Source organism: Cylas formicarius, unplaced genomic scaffold, assembly GCF_029955315.1.
Source record: "Cylas formicarius isolate icCylForm1 unplaced genomic scaffold, icCylForm1.1 PGA_scaffold_7__23_contigs__length_41026272, whole genome shotgun sequence".
Lineage (NCBI taxonomy): Eukaryota > Metazoa > Arthropoda > Insecta > Coleoptera > Brentidae > Cylas > Cylas formicarius.
In genome coordinates, this window is record NW_026844352.1 from 32,354,042 (window position 1) to 32,372,317 (window position 18,276).

General features: G+C 38.2%; 1 protein-coding gene across 2 annotated transcripts; it reads left to right on the forward strand.

Annotated features, from left to right (window-relative positions):
* Positions 1-63: 63 nt before the first annotated feature.
* Positions 64-7,483, forward strand: LOC132704866 (tetratricopeptide repeat protein 17). Of its 2 annotated transcripts, none has more exons than XM_060675164.1 (11): positions 64-326; positions 377-948; positions 1,569-1,856; positions 1,907-2,389; positions 2,907-3,156; positions 3,213-3,630; positions 3,789-4,130; positions 4,180-4,342; positions 6,099-6,342; positions 6,883-7,146; positions 7,207-7,483. In XM_060675164.1, exons 1-11 carry the CDS (start codon positions 216-218, stop codon positions 7,375-7,377), a joined length of 3,306 nt encoding a protein of 1,101 aa, XP_060531147.1. In that variant the 5' UTR covers positions 64-215; the 3' UTR covers positions 7,378-7,483. The 2 variants fall into 2 exon arrangements, with proteins under 2 accessions (XP_060531147.1, XP_060531148.1); XM_060675165.1 differs by having other exon boundaries at positions 66-326; positions 3,213-3,600.
* Positions 7,484-18,276: the final 10,793 nt, after the last annotated feature.

Below are 18,276 nucleotides of genomic sequence, written 5' to 3' on the forward strand. Positions count from 1 at the left end.
CCAAGAAATGTTTTTATCCATTTTTTAATCCCATATTTAACCAATATTTTAAATGTCGTGCTGGCGAAGTGCATCAGTAGCAGCGCCAATTTAGAAAATATATCCTTATTCCGTGGTTACGTCCGTCGTCAACAAACCTATTAGTATTCCATGTTTGACAGCTGCTCCGTTGATTTTAGCTTTTGTTTATAAACAAATCGCGCTAGGATGTGAAGATGGTATTTAAAATTATGCGAAATATACTAATATTCTGTATTGTTACGTTTCAAGCTTCGCATGCCGTAAACCACTGGATAGTGACGCAGTCCGGAAAAATCCAAGCTTATGTAATAACACCACATGGTGCTGCAATTTTAAATAACTGTTACCCCTTTAGTTGGATTCACCGTTCGATCTGAGACAACCCAACGATCTGCTAGCCTTACTCGATCAGGAAACGCGCTGGAACGACCTAAACAACCTCTATGCTGACTTAATCGAACGAAAAGGCGCGATAGAGAAGAAGTGGACGGAAATCGAAAAAAAACCTGAAGCTACAGTCTTGAAGGGACCGTCAGAATGCGTGCTTTCTGGAAAATCGGTGTCCGATTTTAATTTGTACCCCACGCTCGCTTCCAATGGGACGGAAAGGGGCGTCATCTTTAACTTGCCTTACGCAGATCTCAGTAAGAATTCTGTCGTTCCCTTATGTGATAATTTCAATAAATTAAAACGCATTGGCACTTCGATGAACGGGACGGTTATAGTATTGCCGCCCGATGAAGCTCTAGTTCAGCAGTTTATGCCTGTAATGTCCTTGGATAATTTTGGTAATTACATCTCCTCAGAGTTGTTAAAAAATTCTACTTCTTGGATACACTACAATTTGGCCTCCTTCTATTGGAGGGTCAAAGGAAACGGCAACAAAGCAATTGACTGCTTAAAGTTGGCCATCCAATTCGTCACTGAGTAAGTTAACTTTCCCCGACTTATATCCTATAAGCTGGACCCTTAGTATTTCGGCTCCAAATTTTTGATAGCAAATAATTGTAAAGATTAAAAGTAAAAGAAGATAATAGAATTGATTCTGTTTGGGTGTTTTGAACAATTTAATCAATTATTAATTAAAATGGGATAGGATGAGGAAGGTAAGAATGTACTACCTCATTTTATTTTTTTACAGTATTGTTTCTACTATTAAAGTAATAATAATAATAATAAAAGGGAGAAGTCTAGCTAAGTAAGTCAGCTACTCAACAATCTTTCACTGCAAATGTCGCAGCAAAGTTCTTATTTACTTTCAGCTTGCAAAATTTTACCTTCTGAAGTCTAATAGACACAGACAGTGTCCACCCATTTTGATGTCATCTTTGGATACGAACTTTGAATTTACGTTACATTGCATGCTTTGCCTTAAATCAAACTGTATAATTTCAATGTATATGTAGCTGAATATAAATTTTTTTGATCCCTGAAAAATTTTTTTGACAGTTTGGTACTTTCTTAAGGTTATCAGCATCCAGTATAAGTCATTGTTGGGTTCAAAAACAATGGGTCTCACTTATCAAAATGTTACCACCCTATTTTAGAGGTTACCGCGACATCCCGTTGTATAATTTGGCCGGAATCCTTCACCATTCGGGCCACTCAAAAGAGGCTGCTCAAGTCCTACAAAGTGCCATCGACATAGCGCCCCACGAATCGATGCATTTATTTGCCATTGCGAATATTTTCGCCTCTCTAAGGGAGTATGACAGGTCTCTCCATTATTACGATGAATTTCTCAAAACAAAACCGGGTGACAAAGAAGTGGGCAGTATTAGAAATTTTATTGAGTGTTATTCGAAATGGGAAAGAACTTTGACAACATTTCAGAGGTAATTTTCTTGCCTATATGTCGGATTAGCTCTACTGGACATTTTGGCAGGGATTTGCAAGAAGTCCTTGACGACTTACATGAGTACCACAGCCTGCAGCAGAGGTGGCTGCGGCTCCAGGAACGTGTCATCTGGGAGCACGCTTCCTTTAATTATCATGGCGTACCTACCAACGATCTTCATTTGGAGGTCCGCACGCGTCAAGTACAGAGGTGTGTTCAAAAAACTTCGGGCCATTCAAAAAAGCCTGTCATCTCTTGCGACTTTTACGACAAGGGCCTCGATGTCGCCGATCTTAACCTCCAAAACTTACACGAACTTATCGAGAACGAACGAGCCAAACTGAATGAGCAACTACGCGACATACTTAAGTCATCGCCTGAGCAGCTTAAACCTACCCTCAAGGACAGCTTCTATTTCGATGCTGGCGGCTGGCCCGCCAATGAGGAGTGCTTGCTGTGGAATATACCAGTTAACGAGAGGGACAACTTGAATTTACCCGTCGTTTTGCCGCCCGAAAACAAGGGTTATTCGTAAGTAAATTTGCCGCGAGGTAATCCTAACCTCATGACTCTAAATGAACCACAACCCTTACCTGATGTTGAAAAAACTGCTCAATTCCTGCTAGTATCACCTGAAAATAGTTTGTCAATATTTAGGTTATAACCATAGATAATTGGTTAGTTTAGTTCTGGTGTGTAAATGCAGCGTGGACCATAGCATTTCCATGCATGTCAATTTTTCACAGCGGCCATGAAAAGCTTCGGACTGCCCCCTGACTTCACGATGGAAATTAGAATCGCGAAGTCAGGCGGTTTGAAGCAATTATTTGCCCTACAAAGTAATGGAGCTTACGTGTGTCAATTTCTAAAGGATGTGTTTTATATAAGGTGTTTAGACGCTATTGTTGCTAAAGCAATGTGAAATTATTTTCTTGGGTATTCGGAACTTATAATTTGTAGTGAAACGCGAAAACGCAATAAAAAAAAGCTTTTTAAAAAAAACAAAAGAAAAATATCGATTCCTCATAGTAAAAGATCCATTATGCAGGATCAAGCTGATTCTGTCCGAATACATTGGACTGCCAGAGGGTTCGCAGCAGGCGTTGCCGTGGTACCCTCCTTTATGCGAGTCGGACAACGTCAACGGAGAAAAGTACCTACCTGCCGGTGAAAAATCTGTCCTAGATATGCCCCTGAAAAGTAATAAATATTTGAAAGATCATCTGTTAAAATATGTTAACAACGGTCGGGCTGACGAAGCCGAAATCGGTCAAAGAATCATCGCGGCCACGGAGAAGGTATCCACGTCAACGGAACCTTTTGCTCCCTGTTACCTCCTATTATACTTTCGCAGAAGGTGGCGCCCAAGTGGGTGCTGGCCGTCCTGGCCAGTTTGTACTGGCGCGTGCGCGGAAACGCACGTCGGGCCATTGACTGTCTGGATATGGCATTCCAAGCAGTACCCGAGGATCAGACGGACTTGGTACTGGTACCGCTCGCGTCCATCTTACACCAGCTGGGGTTCCGCGGGCGGTCCATGGAATTCGCGACGTTGGCGCTTAAAATCAATTATCACGAGCCAAGCACCAATTTCCTTCTGGCCCTGCTGCACCACGGAAATGGTAACCCCCTGCTGGCCACGTATTACATGAAAAACGTGCTAAGGGCGGACCGGGATTTTTACGACGGCACGGCCGAAACGTTGCTCAAAACTTGGGGCTGCCGAACTCGACTTGGCACGGGTCAGCACAATATTAGAAGTGTATACAGTGGTACTCTTTGTTTTCACCAGTATATTTTGGCATGGGCGCGTTTATTGTGAATGTGTGTGAATGCAAACTAGTGAAAACGCCGTTGTTAAATTTCAACACTTGCCGAAATTCGATGCCGTTACAAATCTCGAAACTATCGCTTACTTGATGCCTTACAGGATCGACGGAGTTGAAACCCACAAGTCTAACCGAGCAAATGTGCTCAAAAATGGAACCGACTAGGGGAGTTACCTGCCGCGACGGTGCCACCCTTTACTGCTACAAAAAAACCGAGCAGGACACCTCCGACGTCATCGAGGAAAAATCGAATCTCGGTCAGACGATCATCTCGTCGCTGTTGGCAGCCGAAGGGGATCCGGAGCCCGACCAGTCGAAATTAGAGACCTTGAGCGAAGACGCCAAGGGGTTCATGTTGTCCCAGGTCCATCACCACGTCCACATGCGTCTGTCATTGGGGGAGCAGCCGGAGGGGGAACGTCGCGGTCTGAACGATTTTTTCGGTAACTAGACCCCATGGTGGCGGCGTTTAAACGACAAAATTTTTCATAGTTTCAGTGGCGCTTAGCGAAAGTCCGGACCTGGAAAATCGACTTCACGTGTATGACCGTTTCGGCACTTATACGTTGTCGAACACGGTGTGTCGGACTACAGACGTCTCGGAACCTCTGAAATACTTCACCGTGTGGCCGTCGATCGTCTCCAGAAGCCTCGAGTAAGCTGATTTTTCAGTTGGTCTTCGAAACAGAATGTGGCAATCGTAAACTCAGAGATTATGAAAACTGGAATTGTTCATAAGAAAGATGCGATTTAGTTATGTTTTGCGTTTTAACGAATGTCCAAAATCAAATCGGATTGGGTTCCCCAAAGGGAAAAAATCTATATTATTCATTTTACGACCCAATTTCATTATGATGAAGTTTTTATTGTTCAGAATAAAAGAATTCAACACAGTTGAAAAACCTTAGTGCAGTTTATTAAAATAAAATTAGTAAAAAATATAATACGGTAAAATAAATGCAGATAAACAGAACAACGCAGTTGCCTCGTTAAGAGTTTTTAAATAACTATCTACAAACGGTCCTAAAAAGTGCATCATAGACCCATGTGGCAGAAGTACCAATAAATCAAAAAAAGGCATAAAAGTATACTTAAATACCAAAATGTCCAAAAGATACAAATGTTCGTACAATTCACAAATAATACAATTTATGAGTCTTCATAAATCTCGACACGTTAAAAAAACATCTACAGCGTTGTATTAAATAAATGCACCAACATTTTCAAAATGCGTCAACAGAATATTGAGAGATGCAAATAAAACGATGACATAACGTGGACGTATACAACATCGGCCGTATTGATTTTTTTGTAATATCCATAATTAATTGAAGACAATAATTAGGAATATTTCATTTTAAAATATTCCTATTTTTATATAGCCTTTATGCTCTTAAAGTATTTTCACTTTTTAACGCCCTGTATATCTGATCGAACATTCATAAAACTATAACAACTGTTTATAAAGAGTGTCACATAACTAAAATTCCAGGGGAACAATTACTCACTCATAAAGATTTTTACACAGTTCTCACCCAAATTGAGCCACTTTGTTCCATGAGTAGTGATCCTAACGATCTGTCAAGTTTAACCTCTGGACATTTTCTCTCAGCCGTCCCCGATCTTGACCTCACTTGTATTCCCAGGAATAGACTGAATAGGTGGCAGTTACTAACCAAAATTAATCAAACATTTTGCAAAAGCTGGTATAGGGAATATCTTGATTCTTTACAGCAGAGGGCTACATTTGATAAAATACCACTCTTATTACCTCGGTTTACCTAGTTGTGTCGAAACAGTATAATTTACCGCGTTTTCAATGGAGAACCAAAAATGGTTTGTTAAGGTGTGCCCCCTAATTAATTGTAGATTATTTAGTTTTTGTTTGTTTTTCGAAATAACGTCGTATTCGGTGGGCGGTATGTTCAGGTTTTCGGTAATGTTTGATTTTCTATACTTTTTATTTTTTGATTTTTTAGCGATCGTGAATTATTTCTACCATTTCTACTATTTTTCTACTATTCTCTCATTAAGTAATTTTTTTCCAATGATTTCTTATACCAAACGCGTGTTATTCCGCGATCGTATTACGAACCCTCGGTTTTGTCTTCGGCCAAATTATTGCTCGATGGTCAATCCCCACTCCATTACTGCCATGGCCTAGTGGTCTACAAAATCAGAGCGGACTGCCTTACTCAAGAATTCAAAATAGGTAGGCCTAGAATTTTAAGTTCGAGCGTTTGTTTCGCCGTATCTTAATTTCGATTTATTCATGTGAACGTACACTATTATTCCACCTGCGGCTTCGAAAAAAGGGACGTGCAGAAAACAATGAGTTTCTCACAGAATGACTTTTGGTTGTATATTGTATTTTCCCTGCCTCGCCGCGGCAACTAACGTTTTCGATACAGCCTGACGTCATCCTTGAAATCCGCAAAGAATTCAGTGGAAGACTCGCGGCCGCGCTGTTCGCGGGCATCCGATCTGCAACTACCTCCACGGCACTACATCGACGAGTTCGCCGAGCGCCTCATGAGAGGGAGCGTCGCCGCCGCACCCGATGAGAACCTCGCGGAACTTCTCGCCCTGATGGCGGGCAACCAGAAGCTCTCGGTCGATGAGTTGGGCGCCCGAATCGCGTCCACCCTCTCAGAGGCACGTTTTTTTAATATACAGGATGTTTTCAAGAGGTCAAACTTCATATAATGATTATTTAGATGATTGCAAGACGGCAAGTGCGTCATTTCCGAAAATTAAAACCGGTATTGGCTACTTTACACAAGCCTGACGAAAAAAAATGCCCAAAAGTTCCGCAATTTTAAAACAGTTCAGATTTGTTTTGTTTTTAGAACTTCTATGATGACTTTTCGAGTCTGTATTAGGTTATCCTCAGGACATGATTACGTTAGATTTTGACTGTCAACCAAATTCTAATGTTTAACACATTCTCCCTTCTTATTAAAATTTTGTTTATAAATTCACAATTGACAGTGAAACATTCGACAATTTTCTCTGATACTTTAAAATCATTTTGGAAATTATGGAGTTTCCGTTTATATATTTTTAATGAGCCGACAATTCATAGTCATTTTTTTTAAGTTGAGGGATAAGTGAGGTTATGCGTTATATATTGCAGCCAGGATTGTGGGATGGCGTCTTTTAACACGCCCTGTATAACCGGAAAATGTTTTATAGGACGAAACGTCATGGGTCATGTTGACCGCGTCCGCCATCTACTGGACGATCGTAGGCGATTACGAGCAGGCGATGGTCTGCTTCCGAGGGGCACTCTCTCAAGTACCGGAGGCTTCGATGGACATTCCATCGATTTATTTAGCCCATTTGTTAAATAGAGCCGGGCTTTATAGAGAGGCGCTCGAGGCTGCCAACGTCGCCCTCAAGGCTCACCCGAATTTCGTTTTGAATCATTTCACAGTAGCGGAAATTTACATATCTGCGGTGAGCGGCTACGCGGTCCAACACCAGCAACGCCTTTAATGGTTTTTTTCCTACTTACAGGGTGAAAACGAGAAGGCGATCGGGTTCCTGAGGGCGTGTCTATCGCTAGATTCCAACTTCGAGCCGGCACGCTCCAAACTAAAAGCGTTGCTGTGCAAAATACTCTTTGATGATTCATCGGACACATCGCCGACGCGCGTTGCGCGCCATATTGTCGACGTCCTGAACTAACGTCACGTGTGACTCATTTTTAATAAATCGGGTTAACTTTATGATTTTTATTAGAAAATAATACGTAACTTGACGTCTCTTTTTATCGCGAAAATAAAAAATGTTTTATGGTTTGTGCTCTTATATTGCATAGATCGTTTGGAAAGCGGTTCGATTAGAGACTGACGAACACGAAAAACTAATACGAAATCATCTATGTAAGTGGGGTACAAAATGAAAAAAACCATATCCCAAAATGTCAAACGTGCTATAAACTGTAAATTTTACTCGAAGCATAACGAGCAAAACAAAAAAAGCGCCTAACACAACAGTATCACAACAAAAATGTTGCATAAATTTGGTGATAGTCACAGAACACAGGCGTTGGAACAGACGCGCAAGAGGTGCCATCTGTTTACTGAAACTAGATGCGACTCAGATAGGGACAGGATGCATTTCATCCGCTAACCTGCACTTTGCACCATTTTTTTTGGAAAAGCGATATCCACACAATTAACTCCTTTTTGCCTTAAGATTTTACGAGATCGGGACATATTTTGAGAAAATAATGCTGTATGTATGTAAGTAAGACTGCCCGAATTGGAAAAGGAAAGGAAGGAGATATCTAAGTATCGGTTAGAATAGGCCAAAAGGCAAACTCAATTCCCATCGTGGTTAAACGCAGTAAGTTAAAATTTTCTATTTAGCAACTTTTAGTTGCCAGTTGATTGCAAAATTTAATAAAAGAAACGAAAAAAGTTAATTTGCTCAAACTTTATAAACATTTACCGCTACGGCATGTTTCATGCCTTGTATATAAAATACGCAACTACTAAATTTTGCTTTTGATCAATAATTCCTATTGATTTTTCGAAATCGTGATTTTTTTGTTCCGTGACTTTTGTAATAAATCTCGCTGACCGCTGCAGAAGCAAAATCGTCGCCCTAGAAATCCCACAATAGCCGCTGTCACACGCACAAGAGTTTTTAGAGACTCTCTTGTGCAGCGTCCAGCAGCTGCAGTGAGTTCCAACTCGTGGTCAACCCCAGACCTGAAAAAAAAAGAGAACTGAGTCGTTGCTCAGGATTCATGACTGCGTTAAAAAATTTCAGATGGCATGATGAATTTGATTTCATTACATTACATACATTATAAGTCTCAAGTTTGGATTATAAATTTCATCCTAAAAGCTGTTCCCACCAACATTTTTAATAACATCCACATAACTAGCAGAGATGTAGGGGTCATGCCTATGCTGATAATACTGGAAATTATGAAGCAGCAATAAACTATATTTTGACAGATCGTCATTAAGTTTGGAGGTGGCATTTTTACGGCAAAATATGTGCAGGTTCCATTATATCTTCAGGCAAATAGGAGGCATGCGCAGGAGATTATTCCTGTCTACGAAAATATCATGGCCACTTGAGGCGCATCAATTTTACCGTAGTAGAGCTACCCACTCACATAGCATACGGCATCCATTGGAAATGTCAAATTATTCCATACATTTTCCATACAGTCCAGGAAACTCTTTGGACGTCAATCATTCTTTCAAATAATCTTTAAATATTCCACTGTCTGATTTAATTTAAAATGATACCAAAATTAGGCGCATGTTTTTGTTGGATTATTTGTAATGCTACTTGAAGACTATTGTCACTTAAAATTTTGCAAATTAAAGTCCGACCGCCATCTGTTACGTAGTGACGTAGTGGCTTTGAATCGATCGCGATGTCACCGCCTAGAATAAGTATGTATGCACAGAATAAGAATCGTTAATAACCAAAAAAAAAGTTCATAGTGTTTTGGTTAAACCTAAACATCCTGACCAAGCATGATATTTTATTCGCGCCTATTTAATGTACATAGCTTGTAGTAAATGGATTTTTAATTATTACAAGTATGCTTCCAAAAACTTTAATTTTTGTATATTTCTTTTTTCAATATTTCTTAAAAGATGTATGTGTGTTCCAAGATACTTATGTTCCATAAGTAAACCATACTTGGATTCCAAAATTTTACATGTCTGAATTCCACAAGATATCCAGAAGTTTAAAATTTGTAGTTCGAATTCTGAGCATCCATTGGACAGCCTGTTTGTTCGCAATGGCAGTGTGCTATTTGAGACTATATTATCCAACAGCTGGTGGCACCTAACGCTAGATGACGCCTAAATTTAGGTTAGGGCAAAGTTCCGTGTGTGAAAAAACATTTTTTTGGTTGCCGGTACTCTACAATAAATACGGTTTTTTTGAGAATTATCTCGAATTATTGAAACTATACAAAGACTTATTGCTCCGCGACCCACAACATAATATGTTATGGGTTATATGAACGATGTAAATATATACCTTAATGCGGCCAATCTTAGTCCTGGTTAGTTTTGGTTTAGCAAACGTGTCAGTAATACATAGTAATTAGTCATCATTTGGGCACAAAATATAATCTGCAATAAGGAAAAAACATTGAAAATGTTGGTATTATTATATTGACGTTAAAGTTGCAATCTTCTTGTTTTGATATTAGCATCCATGAAGAGGTTCTCTGTTTTGGTGTTTCATTTTTCTGAAATTGTTTTTTCTAAGCGACTGATTCTGTTAAGGAACGGCCAGTATGGGATGAAAGTTTTAAAGATAAATATTTTTTTGTGGTTTTACGGTGTAACATTTCTATTGGTGCCTCCCTACATTTTATTAAAAAGTAGCATTGAGTCGCGATAGCCACAACTAGTTTTATTAGTAAGGGAGATATTCTCTAAAACCATAACAAATTAGACACATCATACTTATCTTTAAAATTTTTATTCCATTCTGGGCGTCCAAAATGCATTTTGTTTAATAAATTTTGTAGTAATTGGTTTTTCCAAATATTGCTATACTATACTATAGTACTATACTCCACAATGAAACGCACCTAATTAAAAATCCTGATGCCTTCAATAAAAATACGTGCAGAAAAAAGACACTTAAAAAATGCCGGTCGCAAAAAATAATAGAACTACCACTAATGCAACTTTGTTTGCACACTTTTATTTAATTTATGATATAGCTTAAGGCAGAAAATATGTGACTAACTAAATGACAAACTACAATTAAATTTCAAGATTGCAAACGACAAAATTCAACGCCGTCTTAAATATGCTTACTTGGTTTACTTCCGGTTTATTAAAAAAAAATCCCGGCAACAATCAAAAAGTTAGCCGAAAATAGACCGTCACAAACCATAAAACAATTTCGAGAGAACTTTGTCTCTCTGTGACTGCGCGTCACCCCCTGAAGGGCGTTGGAAAAATTCCACGACTACTACAACTGTTTTCGCTGCAGCAAATTGACAAATTCCAACAAAATTACATGTTATTTATTATAACTTGTTTAGAGAATTGTTATATAAAAGACCTCGCTGAATTATGCACGGTGACGGCTCTCGGCCTACTTAGTTTTAAATATTTGATGCGGCGACGGAACATCTGTCGTCGTTCCCTCGCAAACGTTAAAGAAAAACCGTATAATTTACGATGAAACTAGAATCTCCCGCAGTCAGGTCGATTCGTTCGTTTTTTTTCACATGGCATGGCAATTGTGGTCCGTGCCCGAGACTCGATCAAGGTCATCACCGGTATTGATGACGTCAGCGCTCCCCGAACTGACATAATAAACGTTCAGGGTGCTTCGAAACGTTGCGTGACTGCCTCGAACTCGTTAATTGCTAACTAAACGACGTTTTCAATAAATTATGCGATCCTAGCAGATCGATGAATGTCAGGGGACAGTCGCGAGCGTACTGTAATCTGTGACTTTCGCTGCAGCTCCATCTATATTTAAGTTTTAGAACAATGCTTGCGTGTTTTCCAATTTTTTGGATTTTTACCCTTTTGAGAAGTTCGTTTACGTATTTTAGTCATATAGTCATATAATGGGGTCTTTTTAAACGCGTTCAGAAAATTCAGAACAAAATGGTCTTACAGACGACGTCTTTTTTGAGATCACGCTAAAGCGCCAAAAGATCATAAAACGATGTTTCAATGACGTCGATTTCTAGACGCCTTTTCAACGTTTAAATCTACGTGGAGTGAATTATGTTGCATTTTGAAAAACCTTTAACTTTTTTTTTCAGCAATTTGGAGTGTAACCTCAAAATTAAACACAAAGCCCAATTATTTCATTTCATAATTATATATATTTGGTCGCAATAATTATGCTTAAAAATTTTACATTTCTGTGGATGCGTGTTTATACCAAATTTATCCGCGTACACTTTGTGTTGTTTTTATAGTACATTTTTGTGTTTATTTAATTTTCTGTCATCTTATACAGCGATAAAATGCAAACTTCAGAAAAATAACCGAATATTACATATTTTACATCATAACCTCAAATGATAATAGGCAGTCATCAAATCATAGACTAAAACTATTTTCTGTTCTCTGGCGTTACAATATAATTAGATTGTTCTTAATCGCGCTGACACGTTTTTACTAAGTTGCCTTTTTTTTATTGAAACCATAACTCGCCCAGTATAGTCCGGACTAAGTAAACTTTTAACGCATTGACTTTGCTTGTTTCAAATTCAACAAGGTTTTGCAACCAATACGCAAACAAAAAGTTACTAAACAGAAAACTTGTTTTTCTTGCATCACTTGACCATCATATTATTTTTTCGAATTGCTTTGTTATTATTAGTGTATGTCGTAGTTTACGTAGAATTTATGATCTGTCCAAAAAAATCTTTTCAATACCGGATGCGTCCGCTCTCTGATCTACATTAGCGGGAAGAAAGTCGCTAGAAATCACACGGCAAGCACTGTGTACAAAGTTAATACTAAAACTACTGTGCAACCATAAGGCGAATGCTTTGCTTACCGGTACTCAAAGATCACCTCCATCGAAGACGCACTACTACAAAAACATGGGGACGCAGTCCCGGAACTGGGGCTGTTTTCAGGTTTCATCCCCTATATAAACGATCCTCCCCACCCCTATCTGGCTAACGTTAAAGCCAATATTGCAGTCACCTTGTACTTATCGACTGTCCGGCATTGTTTCGTTATATTTAAATTAATTCGATTATGCCACGGCATCGGATTTCCCCGCCGCCAACAATTCCTGCGCTTTGATCAAAATGTTCAGACTAAGACGAACGAGCTATATGACAAATTAAACTGTAAATGGAAATAGTAGTTTATAACGCGTAAAAATTGCTTGCAAATCGCAGTCGGCCGAATTGTAAACTGTTGATGTTAGCCGCTTGAAGCACGGACGTCGAATTGATGACGTCGCCATATGAGATGTCCTAAGGCACAGTAACAAGAAGGGAATAAAAATTAAGATTTAGTACTCCACTATTATAAAATAAAACATCCACGACACAATTCTTGTGTTGTTCTGAAACGTTAATTTCGATGATTGAGTACTAAATAATTTTCATTACATAAAAGATTCAGTTTCCGGAAGACCGGTAATTGCAATAATCAAATTTCAATTACGAAGTGCTTATTGTCACTTTTAAGATTCAACCGCGTTTTCCTTCCTTACTTGAAGGTGAATATCGTATTTGACTTTGATATGTCATCAGCAGCGTATACGTTAACCATTAATATGACGTTCGAGCATGACATTGTTGCGTGGGCCAGTGGAAAATTAGGATCGAGGTAGGTCGGGAACGCAACATGGCGCGTGGGTAGGAGACCCTCTCGGCCCACTCGGATTTATACGTCGAGATATGACGTCACCAGAAAGGATTGAAATAAACGCTGTCGCGTGCTAACGGCGTTTCGAAAATGCCGTCTTAAATGAAATTTTACTTACCGGAAATGAGGGGTTGGAGGGGTGTGATGGCGCGACCCCCTGTCGTGTTCCGAAACCCGTCAAATGATTTTTATCTTTGCATATGGGATTACCGCGAAGCCCTGTAGGTGTATTCGCTTGAGGGGCGCGCGCGCGGTATTTTCAACGGGAGCAAAACAAAAGTCAAAACGCGTAATAATATCATATGGCGAGTTATCTATGTTATCGATAAAAAAAGCTGCGCAAGCGCGTTTTGGAAAGAATGGGCATATCTTAAGGAGGAATTAATTTTAGTTTGTAGTTGGTTAGTTTTGGTTAGTTTGGTTGGTTAGTTCGGTATAGGGGCCGATGATAACTTGGTTGGTTAGGCGTTATACCTGCCAATTCAAAGAAAAAAGTCCGGTATAGGTACTATGCAATTACTACATATAGTTCTGCAAAATGGTACCACATAAGTTAGATTAGTTAGTACTAATAGCGATCATCCCACTGTGAATTTCGTCGATCTGTTATGGGAACACTAAAAACTTGAAAATGTAGAATTAAACTAATGTTGGTTTTCAGGTGGCGAATAATCCAGATATACCGGAAGTAAGCCTTAACTTTATTTTAAATAGAACGCCCTATATATTATTCCTTTTTTCCATATTTCATGTATAATAACTATATCTAAATCTCACTGTTTGCGAGATAGATAACATTTTGTCAGACTGAACAATATCTGCAATTTTTTTCGGAATTTGATTATTATTCATAAAGTTTTAACCAGAACATGCTAATTTGATATTACAGTTTTTAATACTAGAACAATTTTAATTTTATTGAGAAATGTCTATTTGAACATTAGGATTTTCTTGATAAAAAGATGAGGCCGCGACATGGAAGTATCTTTAACACTCTTAAACACAATTTGGAATATACAACCTAATACAAAGTAGTAGTATTTTTTTTAAATTTTTGTTCAAATTTATTTTAATTGTTATTTGTTTCTACATCTTTATGTTGTTTATTTAACTTTTACAACTGATCATTAAGTAGTTTATTTAAAGAAAAGGACTGTAATTGGAAGAAAAATCATCCGAGGATAGAGCTTTTAATAGGATTAGATTTTTGAGGTCGTGTAATCAAGAAAAAGCAGGTCCTAACCTTCAATTTTGATATTAATATAAAACTGTAAAAACCACTAAAGTTCATGTGAACAGTATGAAAAATTTATGTGTGAAACTTAAATTAGAAATGTCACTTTACTTACCGACTAGTCGACTCGATTTTAATTGTAGCTTATTTCACGTTGAATTTAAATTGTCTGATATATTGCATAACATTTTTCTGTGTATTAGTTATTTTTTGGGTACATTTTCGCAAATTGACAGAAGACAGAATTGACAAACGTCGAAATTCGAAGCGTGGAAAATATCTCAGAAAACATCCGATTGCTCCCAAACCCGTACGATAAAATCCCGGAAATGTTCGAAGTGGCTCGGATTCGTGGGAAACGAAACTGACGTGATAAAGTGACGCTTTCCGCACGCTAGATCGGTGGGTAATTAGGTATTTTACAGACGGTAGAACATAGTATATTATGCAACAAGTGCAGTAAACGGCATTTAACTCATCAGTTTATTTGGCACGAGCGAAACGCGGCGGAGCTAGTGTTTAATAAACGAGTGAGATAGAGAGTTTACCAAACACGTTGCATACTATACTTTTTCTACGACCGTCGCGAAAAAATCACAATTTAACAAATTAAAAATAATAACCGATTATCGGATTTCTAAATTTCGTACCATTCAAACAAAATATTTACTAGTTTCCATTAAACCTATTCGTTTATCGTTCCCATCGGTTCTGCTATTGTTGTCTCTTTTTAACTGTGTACGTTAGACAGAGAGAGATGTATTTTTTGGATATGTCATATAAACAACGGAATAAACACATTTTTAAAAAGGTTATGTTGTTTATTTATCCCTTACATTTGACCGTTAAGTAGTTTATTTAAAGAAAAAGACTGTAAATGGAAGAAAAACCATCCAAGCATAGAGCTTTTAAGAGGATTAAATTTTAAAGATCTTATAACCAAGGAAAAGTAGGTCCTAACCTTCAATCTTGTTTTGTTTGAACTGATGAGACATGAATATTTGAAAATGGTACAATTCGTCTTGGCAATATATTAATATAAAAACTGTAAAAATCACTGTACCGGTATGTAAAATTTCTGTCGGAAACTTATATTGACTTTACTTACCGGAAATGTCCGAAGTGGCTCGGGACAAAAAGCTCATGTGGTAAAGTGACGCTTTCCGCACTCTAGATCGGTGCATAATTGGGTATTTTACAGAAGGGAATATATATTTTCCGGTCTGCAAACGTCATTTTTGACATAAAATATTAAGAAACGGTGAAATTTAGGCTTTTTTTACTACTAGTCCGGGGAATACAAAAAAGCAATAAAGTAAAGGGTATTAAAATAAGAAAGTTGTATATCCGTCATCTTGAAAATATTATTAGGATTGCCGCATAAACATTAGTTAAATTTTTGCTACAGGTCTACGAATTTACCGATTGAACACCCTATACAATACTTTTAACAAAGTTTAGAAATTAAAAACAAATAAGTTGAAACATACTAGTATTTCTTTCGAATTTTTATTTCTCTTTTAGCCTAAAACACGTGATTAAATTATCAGCGGGTATTTCTGAACTCCATCATCAAGGTGGCGCCGACGGCGACATTATAGGGCGATTTCTCGACATCGTAAGGAACGCACAATCTCTTTTTAGCCCAGATATCTGCACCCCGTACGACGTAAAGTATATCGCCGCGCTACTTCTTCATTCGGTGCCTCGCGTCGATCAAAAAAACGAACCCATCAAGGGCAGAAATTTGTCGTAAGTACAATTTCCGTCCCAAGTTGGACTCCTTTTTCGACCGACCCGCACGGACGCCCATGACGTAACCTGAGGAGCATTGTATCGGGTGAAACTCGAAATTGGATTAAGAGTTGACGTGGGGCGAGGAGACGCACCGACATTGAGCCGTCACAGACGAAGGGAATCCTAAACACTGTTTCTGGACTTGTTTGTTCTGGGAACAAATAATACTAATAAAATAAAGTGCGAAATTGTTTTTATAAATTTGAACGGAAAACCCTTGAACATTTTTTCAGCGTTGCTAACGATAAACTTAAGTTTCGACTAATTTTTTAATTTTCGATCTCAATCCGATACCCTCAATGAAAACACTGTTTTAGCAATATTCGAAAAGATTTCAATCTAGATCAGATCTTGAAATATTTTTCGGTTCGATCGAGATCGTATCGAGATTGAAAAAACCTTTTCACTTGAAAACGGATATCACGTGCGCTTGTGTGTTTGTACAAGAAACGGAGAAGATATAACCTTAAATATAGCTACGGTTGAAACGTAACAAATGAAAAGCGCCATTTTGGGCATTTCAATTTGAACAATTGGGTTCAAATCGTACTGAAGACAAAATTTTTACTATACTGCTCACGCCTGTGTTCATTTTTGTTCCGTGTCTAAAGTTGCAGCTGCAGACTCTTTTATCAAAAAATATTTCAAGATTGTTTTCAAAAAAGTGGAAAATACCAATAACAGAAGTATTTGGCTGGAGAAGAAATAGCGGAATAATCAAACATTCATAAAATTACGGGCGATGGCTAGTAAAGCGTTTTGGGAAAAATTGTCATCGAAAAATAAAGAAAAAAGAAATTGACATCCTTCGACAATTTCAAAACAATTCGTAAATCTATTTGAAATCGATTTGAAACCATAATGAATTCACAAAAATTCTCCAAACTTAGATTTTGACAATGTAGCATTTGCAATGTCATAAAAAAATTAATCTGGCAACCTGACAATTTTAGAATTACAATGGTAGCTACGGAAAAAATTGTTAAGGTATAGGAAGTAAAATGAGTAGCGACAATTTTGTAATCCGCGTTTTGGATTGTCTCATATAAGAATTGGACGAACGACCCCAACGATGGCACAGGAGACGAAGGGGATCTTGCGCACAACTTTACTACTCCGTTACGTATTGACTAGTTTGGCAGATTTCAACAATAAGGGTCAAAATCCTTGGTATATATATGGCGATGATTGCGATCTAAATATGATCCGGCATTATCGGTAAATATTATTAACAGTACGTTAATTTGTTTTTGGACATTTAAGATAATATTTGTATTTTTGTCGCAGATGCCATTTTTTGGGAAGAAATTTTTATTAATAATGCTCAACTCGGCACCACATGAGCATGGTAAATTTTTTTATTGTTTGCCTTATAAAATAATGGTCTAAAACTTGAAATACAATCATTAGATAAATAATTTTTTGAACCCTGTGCAAGGGTAGTACACGAGATCAGAATATTTGAAGATTTTTTTTTCATAAAACTTATGGTACGCCACTGATTCCCGTTAAAAGAAAAACAAATGAAATCAGTGCATATTTGAATGGCAAAATTTGTAAATGAATGGGACTTTTGTTCTTGCTGTAGAGTTAGCAGCGTGCGGGTTAACAGATTAAAAGATCGTTGACAAGATAACCATAATTTAATAACATTGTCTATTTACATATCGTAGTAATCTTCCAAGGTATATGGTTTTAGTATGATAATGAACATGAAACCTTCATTACGAAAGGTTTCTAATTGAAACGGACCTTAAATATTGACAATGAATTCGAAAACATCCTGTGGAACACTTAAACTGCGTGCCTCGACAAATAATACTAAATAAATAAATAATAAGCAATAACAAAAATAAATCGATACGTTTTAGGTCGTCGCAAATTTAAGATTCGACGACGCGCTCCACGGGACGAGGTGCGAGAGCCGGAGGGGGGTTGAGCACGCTCCCGCGAAATATCTAGAGCGGCAATGACGTCACAACAGGGCGCGCAGAATCCCTCACTAACCTACATATTGGCGCTCTAAAAATAGAACGGCCCTGATCTAATAATAGAACGCTTGCGGGGAGAAGGGTGGGGGCGCGCGCGCGTTCGGGGGAGGGACACACACACGTCTGACAGGACGTTACCCCGGTTCGAAATTTCCTGCGAGGTGTGTGGTGTCGGCTCGATCCTGCGGAACCGATGTTTGAGTCCTTC